This window comes from Dendronephthya gigantea, unplaced genomic scaffold (assembly GCF_004324835.1).
Source record: "Dendronephthya gigantea isolate DGI-Jeju-01 unplaced genomic scaffold, DenGig_1.0 000005F, whole genome shotgun sequence".
Lineage (NCBI taxonomy): Eukaryota > Metazoa > Cnidaria > Anthozoa > Malacalcyonacea > Nephtheidae > Dendronephthya > Dendronephthya gigantea.
The window spans coordinates 1,223,024-1,246,715 of record NW_021163015.1 but is presented as its reverse complement, the minus strand read 5'-3'; the positions used below and the strand labels follow the sequence as shown (position 1 = coordinate 1,246,715).

The following is a 23,692-nucleotide window of genomic DNA, read 5'->3' as shown; positions in this document are numbered from 1 at the left end:
AATACAGCCGAGAAACTGAACAGAGGTGAATGAAACCTTTAATCACGTCGTAATAGACATATACTACGTATACTTCTTTGTCGAGCTAATTTAGAAGAAGAAAGAAAATATCTCACATTCAACCATTGTTCAATACTTTTGTACATTTCTTATTTAGGTGTTGTTCCACAGTCCATTCCACCCGATGGTCCTTCCTCCGTGAATGCACCTGTACTCAACAATGCTAAGCGCTCTCTCAACGACATGCCAAAAGATTTTGACCGTGTTCTTTCAAGCGGGTCGCGTATCAGACTTCTCTGTCCCAAATGCAACACTCCCCGTGCCTTCGAAGTACTCAAGTGTAGCTCATGTGACAGTGAACTTCAGATTTGGTATAGAAAAGTTAGCACAACTGAGTGGACCAAGCCACGCAAGCCGCCAACTCAGGAAATAAGGGGCCCTTATGAAGAATGCAAGCATTACAAACAGGGCGAAAGGTGCGTCAGAACACCGTGTACATTTCCGCACGGACCAGATGAACTGGAAATTTGGGAATTATGCCGTTCACGTTCAAAAGGTGAGGACGCCCAGGTGACCTGTATTTCCTGTAAAGATATCGAAGAATACCATTAAATCCTTTTCTAACTATTCGTAAATGAAGTTCTAATCGGTGAAGATCAACAGGCAAATAGATTGTACTGTCGAACCTCTATTAAGCGGCCACTCTCGGGGATCGGCATTGTGGCCGCTAAATAGAGGTACGCAACTCTGGACTCTGGACGTAGGAAAAAAGTCCATTTTTAATTATAAATCACGGAATACAATAGTGAATAGACTTTAGAAATATCAGGCAGTAGGTAATAAAGAATTTTCATAAAGTAAATAGAGGTGGAGGCTATGGGTTGGAAATTCCATGCGAATTTCATTTTACAGGAGATGAATTTTCGATCAATTTGCTAAAGGAAAAGCTTAAAAAGGAGGGTTTGAAACGAAATAACAGCAGGAAATGATACTTCGCATTTCAATGCCGCCAAACAATGCTTTTGAGGTGTAAAGTGGCATGTGTTATGACATAAGTTTTAAGCATCATATTACGAAGCAAATCAACTCGGCTTTTAGCTCTCGACTCTCGACAATTACCTTAGCTGGCCGCTTAATAGAGGTAAGAATTGATAGAAAACATCATTTGGGACTGCTCTTTGGGTGGCCGCGGCCGCTTAATAGAGGTGGCCGTTTAATAGAGGGATAGTTAATAGTATTTGTATTACAAAAAATTCGGGACTTCGATATGTGGCCGTTCAATAGAGGGTGGCCGCTTAATGGAGGGCCGCTTATTAGAGGTTCGACTGTATTAATCATATGTAATTTTTTAAAAGCGATTTATAAATACTGACATTTCTTCTTTAGGATCAAGGCCACTGGCAATTCCAAGGCCACGTTCAACAACTCCTTCTAAAAAGATGAAATCCCAAAGAGGGCAGTTTTTTTTGCTCCAGTCCCTAGAGAAGTCACGAAGTTGCTTGACCTTAAACGGTTACGAATCTAGTCCCGGCCGTCGTTCTAGAGCTGATTCTGTGAGTTCCCGCCGTTCTCTACAATCCTTTTCAAATACCTTCGACGTTCTGAGCACAGATGATTTCTCCGAAGACATGCTTGACAACTTTGATTCGGAGTTTTCAAACTTCCTTTCTCAAGATGCTCCCTACCAATTAAGCCAAGATTCGGATGCTTTATTCCCATCATCTTTACTGCCCCATACTGAAACAGACGCTTGTCCGACGGAAGGGGACTCCGGGCAGAATCGTGAGGAAACACCTGAAGAAAAAGATAAAGGAGACGATGAAAGCGATGACAGTATTTGGACGACAGTAGAGAGGCGAAGAAAACCTCTAGCAGAAAGAATTCTCAGAAAGGAAAGGACAAAGAGAGGTATATATAAATGGATATATTCGATCACCGTGCACCTTATCTTCACTGCTGTAAATGCCGTGATGCCTGCCCTCAATGGAATGAGAAAGCCTAACGAAACGTATGATAATAACTCAGCCGTTTTTCTTGCACCACTAGCTGTGTATTTGCCACGAAGCAAACTTGGGATATTTATATTTTAATACCATAACTTGAGATAAAAATTTGAATTAACTTGTATCCAGTTTGGATAAAAGATGCATGTGCAGAGATAGACCAGACCAGTTGTTTAGTGTCTACCAGCGCTAGTAGGAAAACTTCAGGTAACGTTAGCGGTTTATCGAGTCTAATGAACCTGCTTAAGATTTAGACAGCGACGCCAGGAAAATGGAGTTTGATAGGTGCATTTCCTTTCTCAGGTAAAAGAAGAAGAAAGAAGAAAAAACCGAGCACATCCTCAGCAAAACCAAGTACACCAAGCAGTCAAACAGCTACGAACACCGTATCCGTGTCGTCCGTTATGGAGCAAGAAGAACTAAGATGTAGATTCTGTGATATAAAATTCTCATCCATGTTAGAGCTTGAGTATCATTATTCCGATCCTCAGCACAAAGTCAATGTGATAAGACTTACGGAGAAACTTCGCAAACCCATCAAGAAATTTCGTCCTCCCCCTGATGGAGTTAATATGGGCCGGTATAAAGTGTGTCGAAGGTAAGAGATATACTATGTGACAATTGTGATTCTTTTATTGCTGTTGTTATTATTAAAAGTAAACCATTTCCTATATTCGCTCATGGCGAATACACTTCACTATATATTTGGTAATTATTTTCCTATATCAAACAAAATAACTTTTCAGGGTCTTCGGTCCTTACTAGACAGACGATGTCGTTTCTGGGGCCGGTTGTATCGAGCCCGTTTAAGCTTAAACGGTGGTTAACCTCAAAATAGAAATCAAGTCTATCGTTTTATTCAAGAAGCGTACTAAATGTTTTTAACCTTAATACAGCGATACTGTTTACAACTTCTCTGGACCCCGTCCTAGCTGCGCCTCTGAAACAGTGTTTATGGATAGTTGGTTATGGATATGCTTTTCCAAATCTGCCTATTCTGTTTCCTAGATTTGTGCAAGGTTACTGTTACTTCGGTAAAAAGTGCACGTTTGCGCATGGCGAAGGAGAACGTGATTATTGGAAAGCTCTATACGAACAACAAAATAATCAGCTTACACAGCTTAAAGAGGAACATCTTCTAGCAGAAAGCTTTAGCGAAAAACTCAGGCGTAGAATCAAATGTGGAGATCAAAACCATGTGGTTAGTGAAAGCTACGATGAACCATAAATTTATAACCGCTATATTTCAATGAATCATTATAAATTTGGACATCAAGTCTGGTCCAGTTAATCTGAAATCATCTCATGGAAAGATATCCATATTTATCTAATTGCTCTAATTACATTAACAGCTCAAGAAAGATCTTCCTGGTGTAACAGTTAAGTGCAATTCGCCAAGGCAAATAAAATTGGAAAAAACGGATCGTCCGCAAGTCGAGCATACGTGGATATTTGATGTTCGAATCCAGGTAGGACACAGTTCAACACATCATTACGCCGGGGAAAGTAGAAGTATCCTCTTCCGTGTTTCCGCTTTACCAGGAAGAATCGCAATTTCAAAGCGCCTAAACTTAGCTAGGAATTGTTATTTCGATAGCTTCACCATTTTGCTTATTCTAATTTTAACAGAGTATGGTTGTGTATGGATTTAATGTAGTGATTAGGCGACGTTTCTTTGTCCAGGACATACTTTGTCTTCCCCGTGTACTACTTTACGAAGTTCGTAAGTTATATTGCCGATTATTCACAATATCTTACATTTTTAGAGAAATTTTCAACTAATGCTGAGTCAAGTCGCCTTTCTTTTGGAGACCCACTTAGACAAATTCAAGCTTCTCCGTTGTAATGAGACATCAAAGCATTCTTCAACCGCGCAATGTGTTCGCTTTCAGAAAGAGGATTTCATTGAAGACTCTGCCAAGAATGAGTCAGCCGTGCAATTCTGTATTCAGTTTTCGTCAGGTGTTTTTGGTGATTTCGAACAGAAGTTAGTGTTTGACTTCGGTCAGGGCTCCGTACTCGTTCGTCCACTCTTTGTGTCGGTCGTGAGCAAAGATACTTCTAAAGAAAAATCTTCACGTACAAGATATTGTCACATCGCTGAATGGTCTGTGGACAAAATGGAATTGGTTCCGTGTAAAGAACTGATGCGATGGGATTTGGAGGGTTTATGTGAACGGTACAGCATTCCAGATGTCTTGCCTGATCCTGCAAAGTGTCCAGCATTCTCACGTGAAAAATACTGCAATATTTGGCACCAAATTTTGTTGATTGAAGAAAAACACATTGGGACAGAGGTTGCCAGGTAAGGAAATGTTTTTTTTGTTCACATTCATGTACACCTATTTATAATATATAATATGTTTTGTCAATCGTAGGAATAAGCAAAACCAGGTTTTAGGTCGTACTACATATATATGTAGCTAGGTAGAAATTATTGTTGATGTGGCTGTCGATACATGACGTTATAAATTATGATGATGACGATGATAATAATGTTAATGTTGACATAACAATAAACAAAATCATTATCAAAATCGACATTAGCAATATCATCAGCACCTCCAGATGGTTCATTTAGTTTAAATAAAATAATATTCGTTGCTTTGTTCTTGTTTGTTCAGATATGATATCCAAGATGGCTTTATGCAAGTGGTAAACAAATTCGCTTGCGCTGAAGGGACAGTTTTTGCATTACCCGGTGAAATGTTTGGTGTGATCGATTTACCAGATTATCTTGTTATGGACGAAGTTGCTGGCCATCTGATAAATCGCTCAGTAATGTCTGTGATCTTGCGACTTAAGTTGGAAAAATCTCACAGAAATAGAGTGTACGAATGTAACATCAAATCAAAGACTTCGCAATCGGTTATCATAAAACTGAATGAGGAGTTATGCAAAGATTATGATTTTGCATATGATCAAGTCGTCCAGATCGATCTCAAATTCAAGTACAATCGTCGTCCAATGTGTGAAATGCATCAAGCAATTGACTTGTGTAGAGAGAAGACCGACATCCTACTTCCAAATGCAAAGAATGCATCCTATAAGTGCAAGGTAAGAACTGTCTCTCTTCATCGACGCATTGTGAAATGGGGTACGCCAGTCATATGCGCAAATTTTGTAATCAATCCTAAAATATTTTTTCATTCTCGTAGAAATTGATCCATGATTGGTTTATGGACAGAAAACCAAACCCAAATCAACACGAAGCGATTTCGATGATTCTCGATCCCACTCCTACTCCGCCGATTCTCGTGATCGGGCCGTTTGGCACTGGGAAAACATTCACCTTGAGCCTCGCTTGTGTGGCCATTCTCAACCAATCTAAAACAAATAAAGTTCTCATTTGCACCCATTCTCACAGCGCAGCGCACATTCACCTGGGATCATTTGGATGCGAAAATACAAGAAAAACCATTAATAAACATTCGACCACTTCATGTGGTTAACTGGTTTCGAAATGTCAACACTATTCCTAAAGAACTGCGGAAGTATTGCAACATTGAAGGTAATCTGGACGCCTTTTATTTGCTCTATAGAGAAACGATTGCTCTGTTTTTTAGGGGCTGTATATACCTAAAGTATCCCTCGAAAACTGTCGGTAAAGAATACCGTTATTTCGGGATACCATATATGTCATGTCTTCAATTAAATTAACTGAAATTAAGAACACTTTTTTCAAAATACTTTGCTAGAATTTCACTAGCATGTTCATTGCAAATTAATACCAGGACAAAGCATTCTGATGAATAATGAGTATTCTTAAGATTTCATTTTTTTATGGAATTTCGAGAGTCACTAAGGTTTTCAGATACAGTCGATTTTTTTCTAGAAGAAACCAATGAAATACGGGAGCCAACACTGATTGACATTCGTGACAATAACGTCATCATTACGACTTTGGCGACCGCTCGTTTGCTGTGGAAATTTTATCAGGATAAAAAATTTTGTTTCACGCATATCTTAATTGACGAGGCCGCGCAGGCCCTGGAACCCGAGTCCTTGACTCCGTTTGTCATGGCTGATGAGAACACAAAAATTGTGTTGGCTGGGGACCATCAGCAGGTAATACGAAACTATCAATGAAGCATAAATGCATTTAGCAATGCAAATCTTTCATACTATTTATTATTAATTGAATGGTTCAGTCCTTTCCTGATTTTGTTACCGTTCGAATAAACCAAGACGGTCTTGAAGTCTTCGCCTGTTAAACGAAGTTGATTGGCTCGTTAGTTTTTGCGGAGCCAATCCATCATCAGACTTTGGAACTTTTGATTCACGTATTCACAGATTATTCTAATCTGCATTTTAAATCATAAACGTACGACCATGCAGTAGCTCTAGATCATAATACTACTTGCGTATGCTTTTTATAGATGGGCCCACCAGCTTATTCAAAATGGATGTGGGCTGATGAGTTTGGTCCAAAAGTGTCTCTTCTTGAACGACTGTTTAATCATTACAAGCAATGTAACATGTCTTCAAATAACCCACCAGAAGAAGGCAATGAAGACACCTCTTACGTTGAAACACCGTATGTAGTCTTACTTACTGAAAACTACCGCTGCCACGAGAAGATTCTCCAGTTTCCATCTGATAACTTTTATGGAGGCGAATTGGTTGCCAGAGGCGACCAAACTACCTACAAAAAGTTGCCAGTTCTTTCGTTCTACACTGCCCAAGGTGTGGATAAACAAGATGAAGAAGGTTTGTCGTACTACAACGACGCTGAAGTTGCTGAAGTAGTAGCAAGAGTTGAAGATCTTATCTTTCACTGGCCAAAAAACTGGAAAAAGAACATCGGAGTACTCACGCCTTATCGTGATCAGGTAACGATGCACATTGGTTCTGCGGCTTGTCTAATTGGGTTTCAATATAAAAAAAGTGATGCGTTTCAATGGTGTATACTTTGTTGTAATGCAATCGTTGTAATGCAAACGTATATTACTTATATTTTCAAAATTATACGCTCACACGGAATGGAAACGTTTTTATTAGGTGAAACGAATTCGAGATGCATTGCGAAAAAAAGGTCTTGGTTATGTTGATGTTGAAACTGTTGAGAACGTCCAGGGTAATCTCTTTAAATATGTTATTTCATAAACCAAATTCTACTTCATCGTTTTTGAATGAAACAAAGTAAATAAGACTTTTGGTAAGTACGTATACATGTCAGGAGACCAGGAAACCTGTTATAATTTTGCAAACTTGCAAAATAAAGAAGTCACGACCGTTATGCATAAAGCCAAAGTTTCTGAAAGACTAACACTAAACTCTGAGGTCGAAGGCGCCTGTTTACGGCCCGAAAAAAGGGATGCCTGACACTTCTAGATTATTACAGACTGCTTCTTAGTTTTTAATCCCTTGTCTTAACATTTAGGTAAGGAATTCAGGGCGTTATTTATTAGCACGGTCAGAACGATGTGGACTTGCTCGGTAATCGAAGGACGAAATGAGTACCCTTCTGAACTGGATTTTGCATTCCTTTCGGACTCACGTTTCTTAAACACGGCCGTGACTCGTGCCCAGTCCTTGCTCGCGGTCGTCGGAGATCCGATGTCGCTATGCAGTGTGGGTGCGTGCAGAGATTTGTGGAAAGATTATCTCAGACGCTGCGAAGACAACAAAGCTCTGCACGGCTGCACTCTTAAGGCTGTGATGGATTTCTGTCTGTGTTCTCAGCCTCTTGATCCGAGTGTTCCTGAATTTAAACCTAGCGCGGGCGCGGGCGCAACAAGTGAACGGCCTGATACTTCAAATAGTTCACATTCAAGAGGTATGTTAATGACGATTTAGAGTGTTTGTAGATGTAGTATTTGTAGTGATGACATGATGGCATTCATTTGTGTATATTCATGCACTGCAATATTTAGAGATATAATCAGGGTAGATTCATGTAGATATAACGTGGTGATGCGTATATATTACGTTTGGAGAAACGAGTATTTTTAAGGCATCCTTACATTTCATTTTCGTTTAAACAAATCTTCCATCTGGCACTTTGTAACTGTGACTAATAGAAACTGCAGCTGTTACGTCATCTTTCTTGAAGCGCAACCATCATGAATCTGCTGTATGATATTCGATTCAGCTCAAGCGTCGTTTAATGAAAGTAGTATTACTATCATTTGTCTCAGAATAGATTTATTTGATGATTCCTTGAGGAAAGTTTAGCCTGGAGGAAAACAGCTCTTCGCGCCAAAGTAGAAACATCCATGAATACATTTTCTCTAAAAATTTTAGGCGAAGAGCAAAGTATTTCAAGTGAAAGAACACCTTCTGTAGCTGGAGCCATAAACTCTTCCTCTTTGAATGACTCCACTACAAGTACATTTCCTAACCAGAGCTTCCTCCTTGGTTCTCGCCCTGATATTGAAAGACATGATGGGATTGATGGGAACCAAGATGATAGAGGAGGTAATTTGGCAGTGGATAACGAGAGCACCTACGATGATGATGATGCTGGTAAGGTTCCACCACTATTTTCGCTCCGATTAGATCAGTTTATTTCATGAAAACTAAACCTGATATTACCATCTCCAGTTGTTGGCGAGGCGGAAAACAAGAGCGAGGATGATTCGAATATAAACCAAGCAACAACCGAAGAGTTCTTTCATCGAGACGAAGACGTCTTCGATAAAATCATTAGAGAACTTGTCAAAGCATGTCAAAGGACAAGGAAGAAAGATGAAGATCAGCGAAATGCGGCAAGCGAAGAATTCCCGCTGCTTACCGATAATGTTCCGAAGCCCCCAGCCCCACACTGGCCTAATACAAGCACTGGACGAACATTTTCCGCTTGTTGGAAGGACGGTAGAATGGAACTGGGCTTTCATGTGACAGGAAGCGAAAAGTATTTTCGTCTCACCGGCGGAAAATCATCCAAGCAGAGTGGTGACGAGAAGTCCTGGTCTCCTCATGACATAGGTACGTTGTTTGAAACGAATCCAACAAGTGCATAATAGGACCTGGGATTGTACATAGAGGGATCAGCATTCAACACCTTAGCTGCCCTTGTGTAGAAAAATCCAAGCCAAATGGAATTGAGACACGTTGGAAAACTGTACCACGAAACGAACCTTACCTCGAGACTCATTATAATGTAGGGCAATATTTCAGCAATATCTTGACAACTGCCTTTTTGTACATTCTCTTGTTTTAGATGCGTTTCCAAGAGAAGAACTGGCAAACCTAGTCCAAAGGAACCCATTGCTGTTTACAATGTGCACCTTTCGTATCAACAGCGGCGTTGGTTCCCAGCATTACTACGGTAATCTGCCAACGCCAGACAGTCCTGACATTCAAATCCCCGGCCGCATCCGAGGGGTTTACGAAGACGATGTCGTCATGCTGGAGGTTCAACCGAGCGCCTGGGTGCAAAGTGAGGACGGGCAAAAAGCAGAATGTGTAACATTCGGATACATAAAGGGTAAGGGTAACGGCTTTATCTAAGGTCCATGTGATTAGGTAGACTTTCTTAAAATGTCAAGAACTTAAAGTTTTGAAAGTAGGTCCTTCTTACGAGAGAAAATGGAACTCAGGAACCACCCACCTTCCTTTTCCTGTTGGATTTAATATGAAGAATGTGCCGGTGTCCTAGCCTGAACGGGCTTAAGGTGGCTCCCTAGAGTTTTGTAAAAATTCTAGATAGTAGGTTTGTTGTGGCGAATTAAGTGCCAATATTGCAGATTAAAGATCAATAATACTTTTGATTATATTGTGGAGTACGTTAGAGATGAGAAACTGTTGACGGATTAACTATGAAGGCCGTTGCTATGGAAACAATGAGGTTTCAACATGGCCGCTAATTATAATTTAATTGCAATTATTTCGTGAATCCTTCGGTGATTTTTTTTTATTTTTCACCGAATGCTTTGCAGGTCATTTAGTAAACGACTGGACAATTTTAAAAGAAAGTTATCGATAGGATTTTTTTTAATCGCGTAAAACCATATTTTCCCGCTTTAAATTTTTTTGTATCGATAACTTTTTCTTAAAATTGTCCTGTCAATTACTAACCATCTGGAAAAATGTTCAGTGGAAAAAGAAGACATTTCACCGAAGGGTTTGTGAAATAATCGTAATTTAATGATAATTGGTGGCCATATTAAAACGTCATTGTTCCCATGGCAACAGCTTCTATGATTGGCCAATCAATATTTTCTTATTTCGAACATGGTACTCAATACGTTAAAGCTAATTTTAATCTATAGTTTACAATGTTGGTGCATAATTCTGCATCATCAAACCTGCACTTAAAAAATTCTCAAAACCCTGGGGGGCCATCTTAAAGCCCAAAGAGTCTGTGATATTCACGTTCTCGAGTCTATTCTTGGTTAAACAAACTTTAATCGACCTCAGCCCGTCCCCTAGGGGGAGAGGTTATCTAGGCCGATGTGCATGTCATAGACGTCCTGAGAATCACGCAACATGTTGACCAGTTTAATATTTCTGTTCGCAGGTTTGTGGAGAAGAATTATCGAGCCCGGAGAACGTCAATTTGTTTGCACGATCGATCGGGCGAATCCCTGTGTGATGGTGCCCATCAACAAAAACGTTCCAAAGCTCATGAACTTTACAGATACGGAAAAGAGCATAATTCCCATCTACAAGATACAAGATGGTGACGTTAGCGAGGCATCAATATTGAGCACAAAGCATTATGGAGAGGCCTTAGCTGGTGAACGCGTGTTCATTGTGAAAATATTAAAATGGCGTACGGAGTTTCCTTTTCCTCTTGGAATCGCTATTCAGCATATTCCTCATGGCAGAGATCTTGAGACGGGAATGGAAATCCTGTACCAAGAACACAATATCAGGAAAAAGTTTGGCAAGAAGTTGAGCAAAACTGTTCGAAGAGATTTTAATGAAAACTGGCAAATACCAATAAGCGAGCGAGGCCGTCCCGAGTACCGCGAGAACGTTTTTACCATTGATCCACAGAATTCCTTGGATCTTGATGACGCCATCAGCCTACGGTCGCTTGGCAACGGCAACTACGAGCTTCGCATTCATATCGCTGATGTTTCGTATTTCGTCCTGCCGAATTCAGATCTAGACGAAGAGGCGAAGTTACGTGGCACGAGCTACTATCCTCCGGATCCTGACGAAAACGTTCCGATGCTTCCTCGACAACTCTCCGAAGGCTGCTGTAGTCTTCTGGAGGGAAAAGATCGTCTTGCTCTCACGGTTAGAGTCGAAGTTACGCTTGATGGAAAGGTAGTCGGTGACGCGAAAATGGAGCGAAGCGTGATCTGCTCCAGTTCTAGGTTGAGTTATCTTGAAGCACAACAAATCATTGATGATTCAAGCCAAACAGAAGTCGTTGCTAACACTCAGGTAATGACTAATTTAACGATATCATTCTAAATTCTAGTGCTTTTGTCCTCAATGTGTTAGGCTAGGCGACTGTCTAAAATAGACATAAAAACTTTTTGACGTTTTGACCGCAGTATAATCTACTAACGAAAGTCCTCAGGTTATTTGAAGACACTGCAACGTTGCTCAGTGGTTGTCTAATCAAACAAAGTTAAAGTTAAAGCTTTCATTACGCTGCTTCTGTTGTTTTAAGGAAGAAGAAATCCAAGTCGATGAAGCCATTGGTATAATCCACCGTTTTGCTGAAAAACGTCGCAAATTGCGCCTGGGCTTAGAGAGATCAATGTACCACCGAAAAAGCGACGATGATGATGATTCCGGTGGTGAAAATGAAAGAGAAGCTCATCGAATGATCGAAGAAGTAATGGTGTTGGCCAACCATTTGGTCGCGAAATATCTGCTAAAGAAATTTCCGGAATGCACACCTCTCCGGGTGCAACCACCACCAAAGACACGGCGTGTGGTAGAATGGAGACAACGTTTTCAGAGATTCCTGAGCTTTTCTCTTGGCCTCGGATGGCTTGGAGATTCCAGCAATGTCGCTCAGGAAGAAAATGCTGACCTTATGGTCCCGTTCCAAACTTGGAAAGCAATAATGAGCGAGGTACAAAAGGGTTCGAATCTCCAGGATTTAGTTAAAATTGTTTGTGATCTGGATCTGTTTCCCCAGCTATCGCTCGCCAGCATGCACCAACAACAAATACAGCAGCGTGGAAGTTATATTTGCTCAGGAGATAATTTCGGGAATATTCCTTACCCTTGGGTCCAGGATCAAAAAGTTGCGCCCACAAGCATGGCGAGGGTTGTCCGTGACGATTCATCAAATCTACTGCGGAATTGGTCGGAAGATTGCAACGAACGTCCGGAAGATGGTACAGAACACGGAGCTAGCTCTGGGAACGTTGAGGCAAATGCAACATACGGTGTGTCTGGTACACCTCCTGATGTTTCCTCAAACGTACCACCAGGACAAGCTAGCTTTGCAGCTGAAGACAGAGAAACAGCCACGGAGGAGAGTACAGGCCACGAAACAGGCTCTGAAAATGTGGATGCACCAGCGTCTTCCGCCAACGAAGATTTCCAATTGTCTTCTGATGTTCCGATCAGCGAGGACCTAAGAATTATCTTGCACGGACACTCAAGTCTTTGTCTCGATGCTTACTGTCACTTCACTTCACCAATTCGCCGATATATCGACATCATCGTCCATCGTTTGGTAGTGGCTGCTCTAGAGAATAAACAAAACGTTATGGATCCTGAGGACGTTGCAACAATTTGCGCCCGCAGCACGTTTTTTGCCCGAAATTCCAGGCTCTTTGACAAAGGGGCGAAGAGACTTAAGCTGGCCGTTAAAATGCAAAGTTCTTTGAAGTTTGTGTCCGCGTATATCGACGAAATACAACCCGATAACTTGAAGTTGTTCTTTGGTCCTGGAGAAATGGATCTCATGGGTGGCAAGTCAGTTCGCATCGCACGACTCGGACCAGATAAAGACCCACAACCAGCAGGCGATGGCATTAGGTTGCATTGGATATTTCGGCTTCTGCGCTTGGACAAGGGAGGCCTAGCACAACCCAAGCCGGATTCATCCGACGATGAGAAATCCCAAAAGGTTGGAGATATACAGCAATCTGAGGGTGAGTGTCAGTTAAATTGGTCGATGTTAAATCAATTGTTCAATATCAATGAGTTTGAGGTTCTATCTATTTGTTGTGGTGTTATATGAAATGGTGTGCCCAGGTTGATATGTTATGTTGTGGTATGGTGAGATATATCGCGTTGGGTGGAGTAGTATGGTATGATTTGGCACACAGCGTGGTGTGATAAAGTATGATGTATTTACATTGTGTGATGTTGCATAGTATGGTACGTATGGTGTGGTATACTACGTTGGATAATGAAATGATGTGGTACACAGCGTGGTGTGATACACTGATGTGTGCATGCATGGTGTGGTATGGTGTTGTATGGTATGGTATAGTATGGTTTAGTATGGTATAGTATGGTATAGTATGGTATAGTATGGTATAGTATGGTATAGTATGGTATAGTATGGTATAGTATGGTATAGCATGGTATAGTATGGTATAGTAGGGTATAGTATGGTATAGTATGGTATAGTATTGTATAGTATTGTATAGTATGGTATAGTATGGTATAGTATGGTATAGTATGGTATAGCATGGTATAGTATGGTATAGTAGGGTATAGTATGGTATAGTATGGTATAGTATTGTATAGTATTGTATAGTATGGTATAGTATGGTATAGTATGGTATAGTATGTATAGTATGGTATAGTATGGTATAGTATGGTATAGTATGGTATAGTATGGTATAGTATTGTATAGTATGGTATAGTATGGTATAGTATGGTATAGTATGGTATAGTATTGTATAGTATGGTATAGTATGGTATAGTATGGTATAGTATGGTATAGCATGGTATAGTATGGTATAGTATGGTATAGTATTGTATAGTATGGTATATTATGGTATAGTATGGTATAGTATGTTATAGTATGGTATAGTATAGTATAGTATAGTATAGTATAGTATAGTATGGTATGGTGAAGTGTAGTCTGATACATGTTATGGTAGGTATGGTGTGTTTTGCTACGTTAGGTTACGGTATGACATGCTATGGTATAGAATAATAAGAATTTTAAATTTCTCTGCCGACCATTACAATTTGCTGTTTCATGTTGTTTTGTTCATAGTGGTGTTTTGTCCAAAATTCTCCCATAGGTGCATCAGATTTAACAGAAAAAAATGATGACTTTGACTACACTGTGGATGGCAAAGCCTGGAGAGAAGTTTTGGATGCGGTCACAAATCAAAATGAAGGCGAGCTCAAATCTCGCCTGAAGGAACTAGATAACGAGGTTAAACAACAAAGGTTAGTTGACGTGTAATGCCGGGATATGGTTTCAAAAAATGTTGAGGATGTGGACGAGGTAATAATTTATGTAGATTTAGGTACAGTAGCGTAGCCAGCCCGACGATTTGTCTCGCTATGCTAATATTTTGGTGCTTATTGACTTTGAAAACAATGAATTTCTAAAGAAATGAATAACGAAATTTACATAGCGGGATAAAATCGTCAGGCTGGCTACGCCATTGTTGATTGTTTAGGTAGATTTATATGAGTATTGAATAAAGCTCTATTTAGCGGAACAAGAACAATATTTTCTTTTTCAATAAACAGAAATGAAAGTGATGAAAAAATGACTCTACTTGAAAGAGTGAAGAAAGAAACTGACCCACTTGTTCGTAATGCTCCATATCAACATCCAAATGCTGGAAAACCGGAACCGTCTGAAAGCGAAACGTACGAGTTTTATGAATTGAACAGATCTTTCAAGACTTACAGTCGAGTCAAGGTTCAGGTTAGTCCCCAAATGTCCCGAGGGGTCATTTCACCTAGCGTACAACTCTTCAAACTGACCAATCAGATGTACGCATGCATTGAACACCGAAGCTTTCCGACTACCTGCTTTGCAAAGACATCGCACAGACGACCGACCAAAACCAAGGTCTCCGACATCGCGGAATATGTGAAGGTCTGGAAACCCGTGCTCATGATGGAAATCGCTACGTCAGCTGTTCACGAAGATGACGTCATCACCTTCTCAAATCTTCGTGTGAATTTTGAGCGTGATTCCAAAGGTATGAACAGAATGGTAGCCATTAAAAATGAATTATATTAGAGCGCTTTTCAGCCTTTTCTATTACCTTAACTGTGGTAATAACTGTTAATTATAGCTTTAATTTTTAATACGTGCGTGAAAATACGTATGGAAAACGCTTTATGGAATTCAGCCATGAACTGAAGGTGGAATTGTGAGCATGATATCCTTTCCAGACCATTCCTTCCTTTTTTAGGTTTGGTGACCATGGAATTTGATTTGTCGGATCGCTACTGCAAAGTTCACTTCCTCGATCCGCTGGATTTAAACCTTCTGTGCGTCCGTGCAAAAGATCCTGCAAATAGATCGGAAAAGGATGCCGGGTTCTGGGTCGGACATTTTCAAATTTCAGAAGAATTAAGAAAGAAAGAAGACGCAAAATTATTACTTGAAATGATGACAGAGATGCAAAGTGCCAAAGATTTCCTTGCAGATGAAACGGAATCAATCCATAATTCCCAACCAGAAAACTTACCTTCACCTACAAGAAAAGTTAAACCGGTTAACGAAAGATATTCCCAAGAGAAAGACTTTTATCGTCCTATACTAGCTCGGTTGATTGACAGTTCAACGCCAATTCCAGATTCACTGATTGCCAAAAGATTTTATGTCACAGTCGAGTTTATATCCCTAGGTATTCCTGACAGGTTAGCATGGCTTGGGATTCTTCATAGCATCGTCTTTATTATCGATTATCATTTCACCCGCAACTATTCCAAATATAGTTGATCATTGCAGTACTGCAGTCTGATCAGCTAACTCTAATATATCTTCCTGAATTACTGACTGTATTCCTGATGTATACAAGTTTGTTGGCCACTTCTTTGCAATATTTATTCATTTTTTCATTATACACTTTACTCTACGCCATTTGGACACATCGGAGTATTGACTGTTCTTGCAAGTTGATATTATCATATTAACTAGGCTAGTCTGTGTTCACTTTCAACACTGGGCTCAATAGTCCAGGCACTTTACTGCTTGGCAGAACTTTATTCAGTGTTTGGTTTTCAACTCTAATAACCAAGGCAGCTTGTACTCCAGCTGAGCTTTTATATTAGCAGCAATATACGCATAAAAATCTTTCTTTAGACGTCGCCTGGGAGCTCTCCATGACTCAGTTTTGGCGTCCAAACTGATTCAGAATATTTGTATTGGAGAGGCAATACAAGACCTTGATGTTGGTGAGTTATTGTTTCATGTATTCTCATTTCATGTTCAAGTGAGTATAATAATCTCGTCTGTATCTTTTCACACAGCAAACGAGCTACCAAGCAATGACTTGTCATTATGCAGTGAGCATCACAGTTTAACAAATTTTCATCCGTTGAATAAATACCAAAGGAATGCAGTTGAGAAAGCCTTAACCAAACCGTTCACCCTCATTCAGGGACCACCAGGTAATACACTTTTAAAATAAGACGATATATTTCTATAATCGTATTCAGTTAATGATGGACTTGGGATCAATCAAGTTAGGCAAAATCATAAAATCCTGAAATTTATTGGGTTTACGTGTGCCTGGGATTAGAAGTTGGGCTACTAATATTTGGTCTGACCTCTTTAAACTCACAAAAAGATCCCGATCCTCGAAAATTTGAACGAAGACTGTATTATCCTAACGATTAACCCGATTAATGATTAATGTCTCTAGGAACTGGGAAAACAGTCACTGGGGTCCATATTGCATATTGGTTTGCTCAAATGAACAAGAATAGATTACCTTCTGTAAAGCTGGATAGAAAAAAGAACAATGGTTCTTTAGTATTTTACTGTGGGCCTTCCAACAAGTCCGTCGATGTCGTCGCTCGTACGTATTAAACTCATTGAACAAATTTGAACGTCGAAATTAACGCCTGTATTCAAAAAGCTCACTCACACTCAAACTCATTGAGTGGGAGATCTTAATCTTCTAATGACGTTTCAATGGCGGTATTTTCAGCCGAACAGGGGCTGATTTACCTTATATCTTTTCATCTATTGAGAGAAAACTTTCTCATTGATCAGCATAAACAAAATTTATATCTCACACTCAATGAGTGTGAGTGTGAGTGAGCTTTTTGAATACGGGCCTAAGTCTTCCTCCTCAAATGCCGGCAAATCTGACCATAGTCTCCTCGCTTAAAAGATAAAATCCTTTGTCTTTATATATACTCCTAATATCTGTTTAAAATCGGCGTTAGATTTGAAACATCCCTATATCACTGATAGCCAATTATATCTATGCAAAATGTGCTCAGTACTTTTTTGCTTTCAAGAAAACCCCTTTACTCGTATTACTCATAAATTATTTCGGTTTAGGTCTTCTCCTAAAGATCCCAGGAATAAAAATCTTGAGAATCTACGGTCAAGAAATTGAACGAAAAGAATTTCCAGTGCCGGACAAGATCACTCTGTTTCGAACAAGACGTGTCGCTGTGGAGTTGAAGGCTGATAAAGATCTCAGAGACGTATCGCTACATCACGTTATACGCAAAGAGTCAAGTCCTTTTTGGAAAAAATTAGAGAAATATGATAAAGCATTTAAATTGCTCACGGACAGTGGCAAAAGCGCCTCTCGTTATACGATTGATAAATTCACCGAGGTAATTTTTAACGTATAATTGAAAATTATTGTTATTTCACACAACACAACACGAAAACCCTCAAAAATAGTTCCTAAAAAACTGCATTGGCTTTGACCGGGATTGACGTTACACAATATAAATGACGTTATTTTGTTTGAGTCTAAACAAGTAACAAAATATTAAAAAACCTAATCAAATCAAGCAGCTGTCGCCCCCTCTGCTGCTAACCTTGGCTAAACTTATTGTGAGGAGTATATCGTAGCAGTTGGTGCACCCTATAATTTTACAATACCACTACAGTACTACTTTTGACTAAATTGATCAATTCCTGACATCTCTATAAACGTATTTTACTCTTCCAGGTGAAAAGTGAGGCTGAGGAATGGGCAATTACTGAGACAGGAGTCGACGTGATCTTAGCCACTTGTACCACTGCGTATAGCCCGCGTATCAAGATACCTGGTTTTGTCTGTCAATGTATTGTCGATGAATGCGGCATGTGTATTGAGGCCGAGACCCTCTGTGCTATGTTGGGTTCGAACGCGAAGCAAGTCGTTCTCATTGGCGACCACAAGCAACTGCAGCCTATCATTAAGTGCGAGAAGGCGAAAGACCTGGGACTAGGGATTTCAATGTTTGAACGCTATTCAGAACGCGCTCATATGCTTGAGATCCAGTACAGAATGGTGAGTAATGATTGAACAGCTAATTACCAGGGTCGCTCGCAACAAATTCTATCCATGCAGCTTGTTGGGAATTTAACTGAAATTGGATTATCCTTGACTCTACAAACTTACAAGAAAACAGAATTGAAAATTAGCATTAAACAAGCTCTTTGATAAAAATCTTGTGGCATTGCGAAGCATTTATCTTAGATTTTGGAAACAAATTCATCAATTCCGAATATTTTAGCACGAAAAACTATGCGAGTTTCCATCACATCGCTTTTACGATGAAAAACTAAAGACAGCGCCTGAAGTTAAACTTCGAAAGCCTGATAATGTCTCATGGCCGAACGGTGATCGCTTTCCGTTTGTTTTCCATCATGTCGAAGGAGTGGAGGAGTTTCTTGTTGTCCCGACAGAACAAGGAAATGAAAGATCTCAGAAGAATCAGAAAGAGGTTGACAAAGCTGTAAGTAAAAAGGCGGTGAAACAAAACTCTGTTTTATATAATGATGAAGTCAGCCCTTTTAGACTACATGATGCGGTTTTAGCTTATTCCTTTTAGATTTAAATAAATCAATCTTCACGGAATGGGACATGAATTATCCCACTTTACTACCCACTATACATGAATTATCCCACTTTACTACGCTCAGAAATGCATCTTGTAACCAATATGCTGACTGCTCTAGGTTTATCTGGCGCGTCGTCTTGTTGGAGAGGGAATTGAATGTAAAAATATCGTCATTCTGTCTCCATATCGAGCTCAATGCTTTCAAATATCCGAGAAATTGAGACTACATGGTTTGAATGAAATCTCCGTAAGTTCTGTGGTTGCTGCTCAAGGTCAGTGTATGTTATATAATAAGTGTGCGCTAGTTTCTGTGATGTCGTTGCATACAAATATTTAACGTGTCGTTAGTCACCAAGTATCTTTATGTATACGTATTTTTCATCCAGCTTTTGTTCGGTTATAGTTTACAGTGCATAATCGATACAAGATCTTCGTTTCTATTTTAAACTGTTATATTTTCAGAATATTTAGCCATGTTTTGCTTTGCTATACGTCTATATAAATATAAAAGAGAGTGTATGTTTCAAAAAGTTGCGACATAATTATCATTCCATATCTTTAGGTCAAACCATCTCAGAGGACCTGAGTGGCATTTATTTTCACGTTCCCTGTTTGGTCATCAAAATACTCCTATAATTTTCGCCCCTTTGTTTTTTTAAAACCATCATCTATATGGAGTACATGAACCTTGTAGTCAATATATATGTTTTTTCTCATGAAAAGGAAGTGAAAGAGATTACGTCATTTTGTCATTGGTACGATCTCTTCCTGAAAGAGAAATTGAAAGAAACCCATCGCGATCATGGCTGAAAGAACATCTCGGATTTTTGACTGACGAGCATCAAATCAACGTTGCTCTGACCAGGGCCAAACGAGGCCTTTGTATCATTGGTAAGTTCAATTTCTTTTATGATAGAATTCCTTGTTCATTCAGTTTCTATAATTCCATAGCTGGGTGTGGAAAACACGAAACAGAGTTAAATTTCTTTCCAACAACTTGTTTTCGATCTTCAATATGGTCCAATTAACGAATTGTCATCTAAGAGTGAATTAATGCTAATATTAAATTGTGATGGTGCTACTCTTACTTACCACGGAGGGGAACTTTCACCGCAGTTAAGCTAATTTTTCAGGTTGCACGCGGTTGGTAATTGGTATAATTAAGAGCACCATTACAATATTGTTTAAAAAATTAAATAATATTCATGTCATCGCGTTTAACTTTTACAGGTCGACTAAATTATTAATATTCTTATTTGGTGGTCGATCACCCGTTTTGTTTTCACAACCTGTCCTTTTTATTGTAGGCAATTCCAACTTGATTGGTGTTTGCAGTTTGTGGCGAGCGTTGTTGGAGCATTACGACAGTAAAGGTTGTTTAAAAATGGATGCAGAATAACGCCCAACATTTCTGCTGTTACCAAGTAATCTTTTTAAGAAACAGGTTTAAATCATACATTATATATAATGTAAAAATATAATCATATATATAGGGTATGAGGGATATTTTTATGGGTGATTTTTTAAAATACGCGTAGGCCTATCTATATTAATGTAGTATATTCATGTAGTTTTTAGATTGAATTTCCTTCAAAAGTAGATTTAACTCTAAACTTTAAAGGCCAGTTTTTAGCCGAAAACGTTTAGAAAATATTTACCTTGAAACGTCATCTATGGTTGACCACCTTTTAATAGTTTTGCGTGGCAAACCCCTATAGTCTCGCAATAGTTAGATCATATGACATCAACACATTTATGGCGGGACTCACTATTTTATAAATAAGCACTCATCTTTTACACGCGGTGTCTAAAAAGGTACCTCTTTCGAGATCAAAGAGAAACATGCTAGTATATATAGTAATTGGGCATTCAAATTCTATCAAAAGCCTCATTTTAAAAGGGGTGTACTTTTTAAAACTCCTTGTATATATGCATTGTTATGTAATTGTAAGTGAAGGTTTGTAACTTTTGTTCAAATGTATATAATACAATTATATGCACCTCAAAGAGGGAAAAAATCGTAGATATCGATGAATTTAGTATTTTGATTTTACAACCTTCTATCCTAACTGATGACTAGATTATAAAAAACAGCATTACCGAACTCAAATTTCTGCAAATTTGGTTTATGAAAAGCCAGCAATTTTGCCGGAATATATTACTTATAGATTTCACATTGCATAACCAGAAATAAAATGTTAAAATTTTTTGCTTGTTTCGGGCTGTAGCGTAGCCAGCCTTGATTGGCACTGCGGTAATCATAATGCGAATGGCGATTTCAGATTATAATAATTATTCATTTCTTCAGAAATTGATTGTTTTCACAGCGAATGAGTGCTAAAATATTAGCATAACAGACTGATAACAGGACAGGCTGGCCTCTGGCTACGAGGAAATTGTGTATCTTTAAGTTTAAAGGCATTTGGAACTAGTTTAAAATGCAAGACAATGGAGCATTTTTTGACTAGAAATCGAGGTGATCTTGTTTTCTGACGAACAAGGTTTTTAGACAGAAGAACGGTTGTAATATGCCGACATCATGAGGACCCAAACTTGGCATGTAGCCCGCAAAAGGACAATAAATATGGCGCATAATGCTGTTTATTAATGTTAATTTTGAATAACATGTGAAACCGGTTAATTTGTACATTCGAACAAGTTTTACTGAAAGCTAATCTATACACTGAGAGTTGTGAAAGACATTATATCCATGTGCGAGGAAAAGACAGAGATGGAGAAACAGGTAAATGGTGTTTTTCTTACATATTTTACATACTCTGGCTGCATGTGCAATCAGTAATCTGTTAATTACACTTTTTAAGCCAAGCGCTTCGTCGTATCATGCAAATTATAGGGAGTTTAAAGCCGATTCTCCATTAACGTCCGCTTCACCCGCGCGGGCGAAGCGGCTTTTGAAAATCTGTCCATGCGACCGTGACGGGTCTGAAAAACAAAGCGCGCTTCGCCCGCGCGGGCGGAGCGGAGGTAATGGAGAATCGCCCTAAGGCCTGTTTTCCACTAGGCGGAATTGTGCGCGCAAAGCAGAATTTTTCATTGTGTCCTCGCTTTCATGCAGAACTAATGTGAGGAAAACAAAGAAAAATTCCGTTCCGCGCGCAAAACTCCGCCTAGTGGAAACCAGACTTAAGATTCACGACGCGGCCAGCTCGACGACGCGCTTGCAAAACAAAGAAACACCACACACGAGACAAGCGAGTAGCTATGCATAACTTGTGGTCCCATAACAGCGTTGTCATTCTCATGACGCTTTCAAACGGGCAATTTCACGGCTTCTGGACGACACCTTATATGGTTACTGCAATATCAGCTAAAAATTATAGGTTTAATTCTTAACACAATCAAAACGTTTGTATGATTATTTTAGAGTTCTGGCAGCATAATTAATTTGTTGCATGACTATAGCGACGTCGAGATAACCGCGTCTTAGAGCTCTCTTATAACTGATGCAGCCGACCCGGCATGCACCGTATATACCTAAAGATAAAATAGCGCTAGCTGAGATTTAAAATGAAACATTTTTGACGAACTGTCCAGTGCCAAAGCAAAAGTAGATCGAATAGTACGAATTTGGAGTCGATTAACTGGTAATAGAAAACTGTATCTTACAATTCACAACATTTTAACATATAGTTGATAATTCATTTCTCCAAACCAAAGTTCGCTATGTACGACAGGAAATTACCTGCGCGGTTTTTATTACTCCGCCTGCGTATGCGCAGCGGAGTCTTAAAATGCCATGGTCTTTTTTCCTTTTCGTCGTAGTCGTAGTTTTGGGCGACAGAAGTTGGCATTTCTACAGGTAACCCAAAACATTTTGACCGAGAAGCCCTGGGTTACACGGATGAATTATGCACATCAGCTGGCATTTAGGGAGGTTTGGGGTGATTTGTGCAATGTTTATTTTTCTTCGTGTCCTTGTGCTCGTGTTTGAATCGACGTTCTTCCCTTGTGAAAAATTGAAAAATATGAATGTCGAATTGAAAGAGCTTTCAGAACCATGTTCAACAACTACAAAGGTAAGTTGTTAAGATTTAGATTGTACTCATATGCTGTGGCGGTAATTGCATATTAGTAAACCCAAGATTTTCTGTTTTATAGTTGATTTAGTGATTCACGTTGACGTAGTGTTTTTATTACAAACTAGGTATATACAAAGTACTGTTTGCTCTCAGAAATTATACATACTACAAGTTTAGCGACCCTGCATGCTTAAGAATTCGATATTTCTATTTACTAGAGCCTATTAATTTTAAATGTATAAATAATTACAAAGCCTGGTCGAATTGTAATCAGGACCCAACATTTTGACAATCCAGTCTTTGGCAGGTGACATCATCCCTTGGGTATCTAAGAAACTTTAGATCACCCCTGATGAAGACAGTAGACTGGACTGTCGAAACATTAGGTCCTGATTACAATTTGACCAGGCTTTGTGATCATTTATATAAACCAGAGTAGCGAGCGATAACAGGGTTAAAAGGGGGTATTAAAACTGTTCCTATTACAGGATTGATTTGCCAAACTTATAAAACTTTATTTTTGTTCTAATTTACAGGTTTTGGTGCTCATTTGCAGGAAGTTGCAAAAAAAAATTAATGTCCCTGAGTGTGAATTCCATGAATGCACATTTGAATACCAAGTCACATTAGAATACCAAGTCACATTTGAACTTTAAATGCCAACTTACCTTTGAATGCCAACAATGAAGTTACAATGAATAAAGTTATATTAATTAATGAAGTTACATCAGTAAACAAAGTTAAGCAACTGAATGAAGTTATATCATTGAATAA

At 39.2% G+C, this 23,692-nt stretch overlaps 1 protein-coding gene across 1 annotated transcript in view; it reads left to right on the top strand.

Moving 5' to 3' along the window:
• LOC114516140 overlaps positions 1-20,886 on the top strand; it is a 36,905-nt gene extending 16,019 nt beyond the window's left edge. The window contains 31 exon segments of the mRNA XM_028535531.1: positions 158-556; positions 1,387-1,908; positions 2,307-2,601; positions 3,012-3,204; positions 3,356-3,472; positions 3,770-4,308; positions 4,628-5,060; positions 5,162-5,389; positions 5,391-5,514; positions 5,839-6,071; positions 6,383-6,835; positions 7,005-7,080; positions 7,387-7,782; positions 8,250-8,471; positions 8,550-8,790; positions 8,830-8,933; positions 9,169-9,435; positions 10,468-11,345; positions 11,578-13,021; positions 14,132-14,282; positions 14,592-15,052; positions 15,269-15,719; positions 16,165-16,256; positions 16,332-16,472; positions 16,727-16,882; positions 17,374-17,657; positions 18,002-18,325; positions 18,552-18,773; positions 18,997-19,150; positions 19,602-19,769; positions 20,186-20,886. Coding sequence (XP_028391332.1) covers positions 158-556; positions 1,387-1,908; positions 2,307-2,601; positions 3,012-3,204; positions 3,356-3,472; positions 3,770-4,308; positions 4,628-5,060; positions 5,162-5,389; positions 5,391-5,514; positions 5,839-6,071; positions 6,383-6,835; positions 7,005-7,080; positions 7,387-7,782; positions 8,250-8,471; positions 8,550-8,790; positions 8,830-8,933; positions 9,169-9,435; positions 10,468-11,345; positions 11,578-13,021; positions 14,132-14,282; positions 14,592-15,052; positions 15,269-15,719; positions 16,165-16,256; positions 16,332-16,472; positions 16,727-16,882; positions 17,374-17,657; positions 18,002-18,325; positions 18,552-18,773; positions 18,997-19,150; positions 19,602-19,769; positions 20,186-20,277 — 9,860 coding nt within the window. The 3' untranslated portion in view covers positions 20,278-20,886.
• The last annotated feature ends 2,806 nt before the right edge of the window (positions 20,887-23,692 follow it).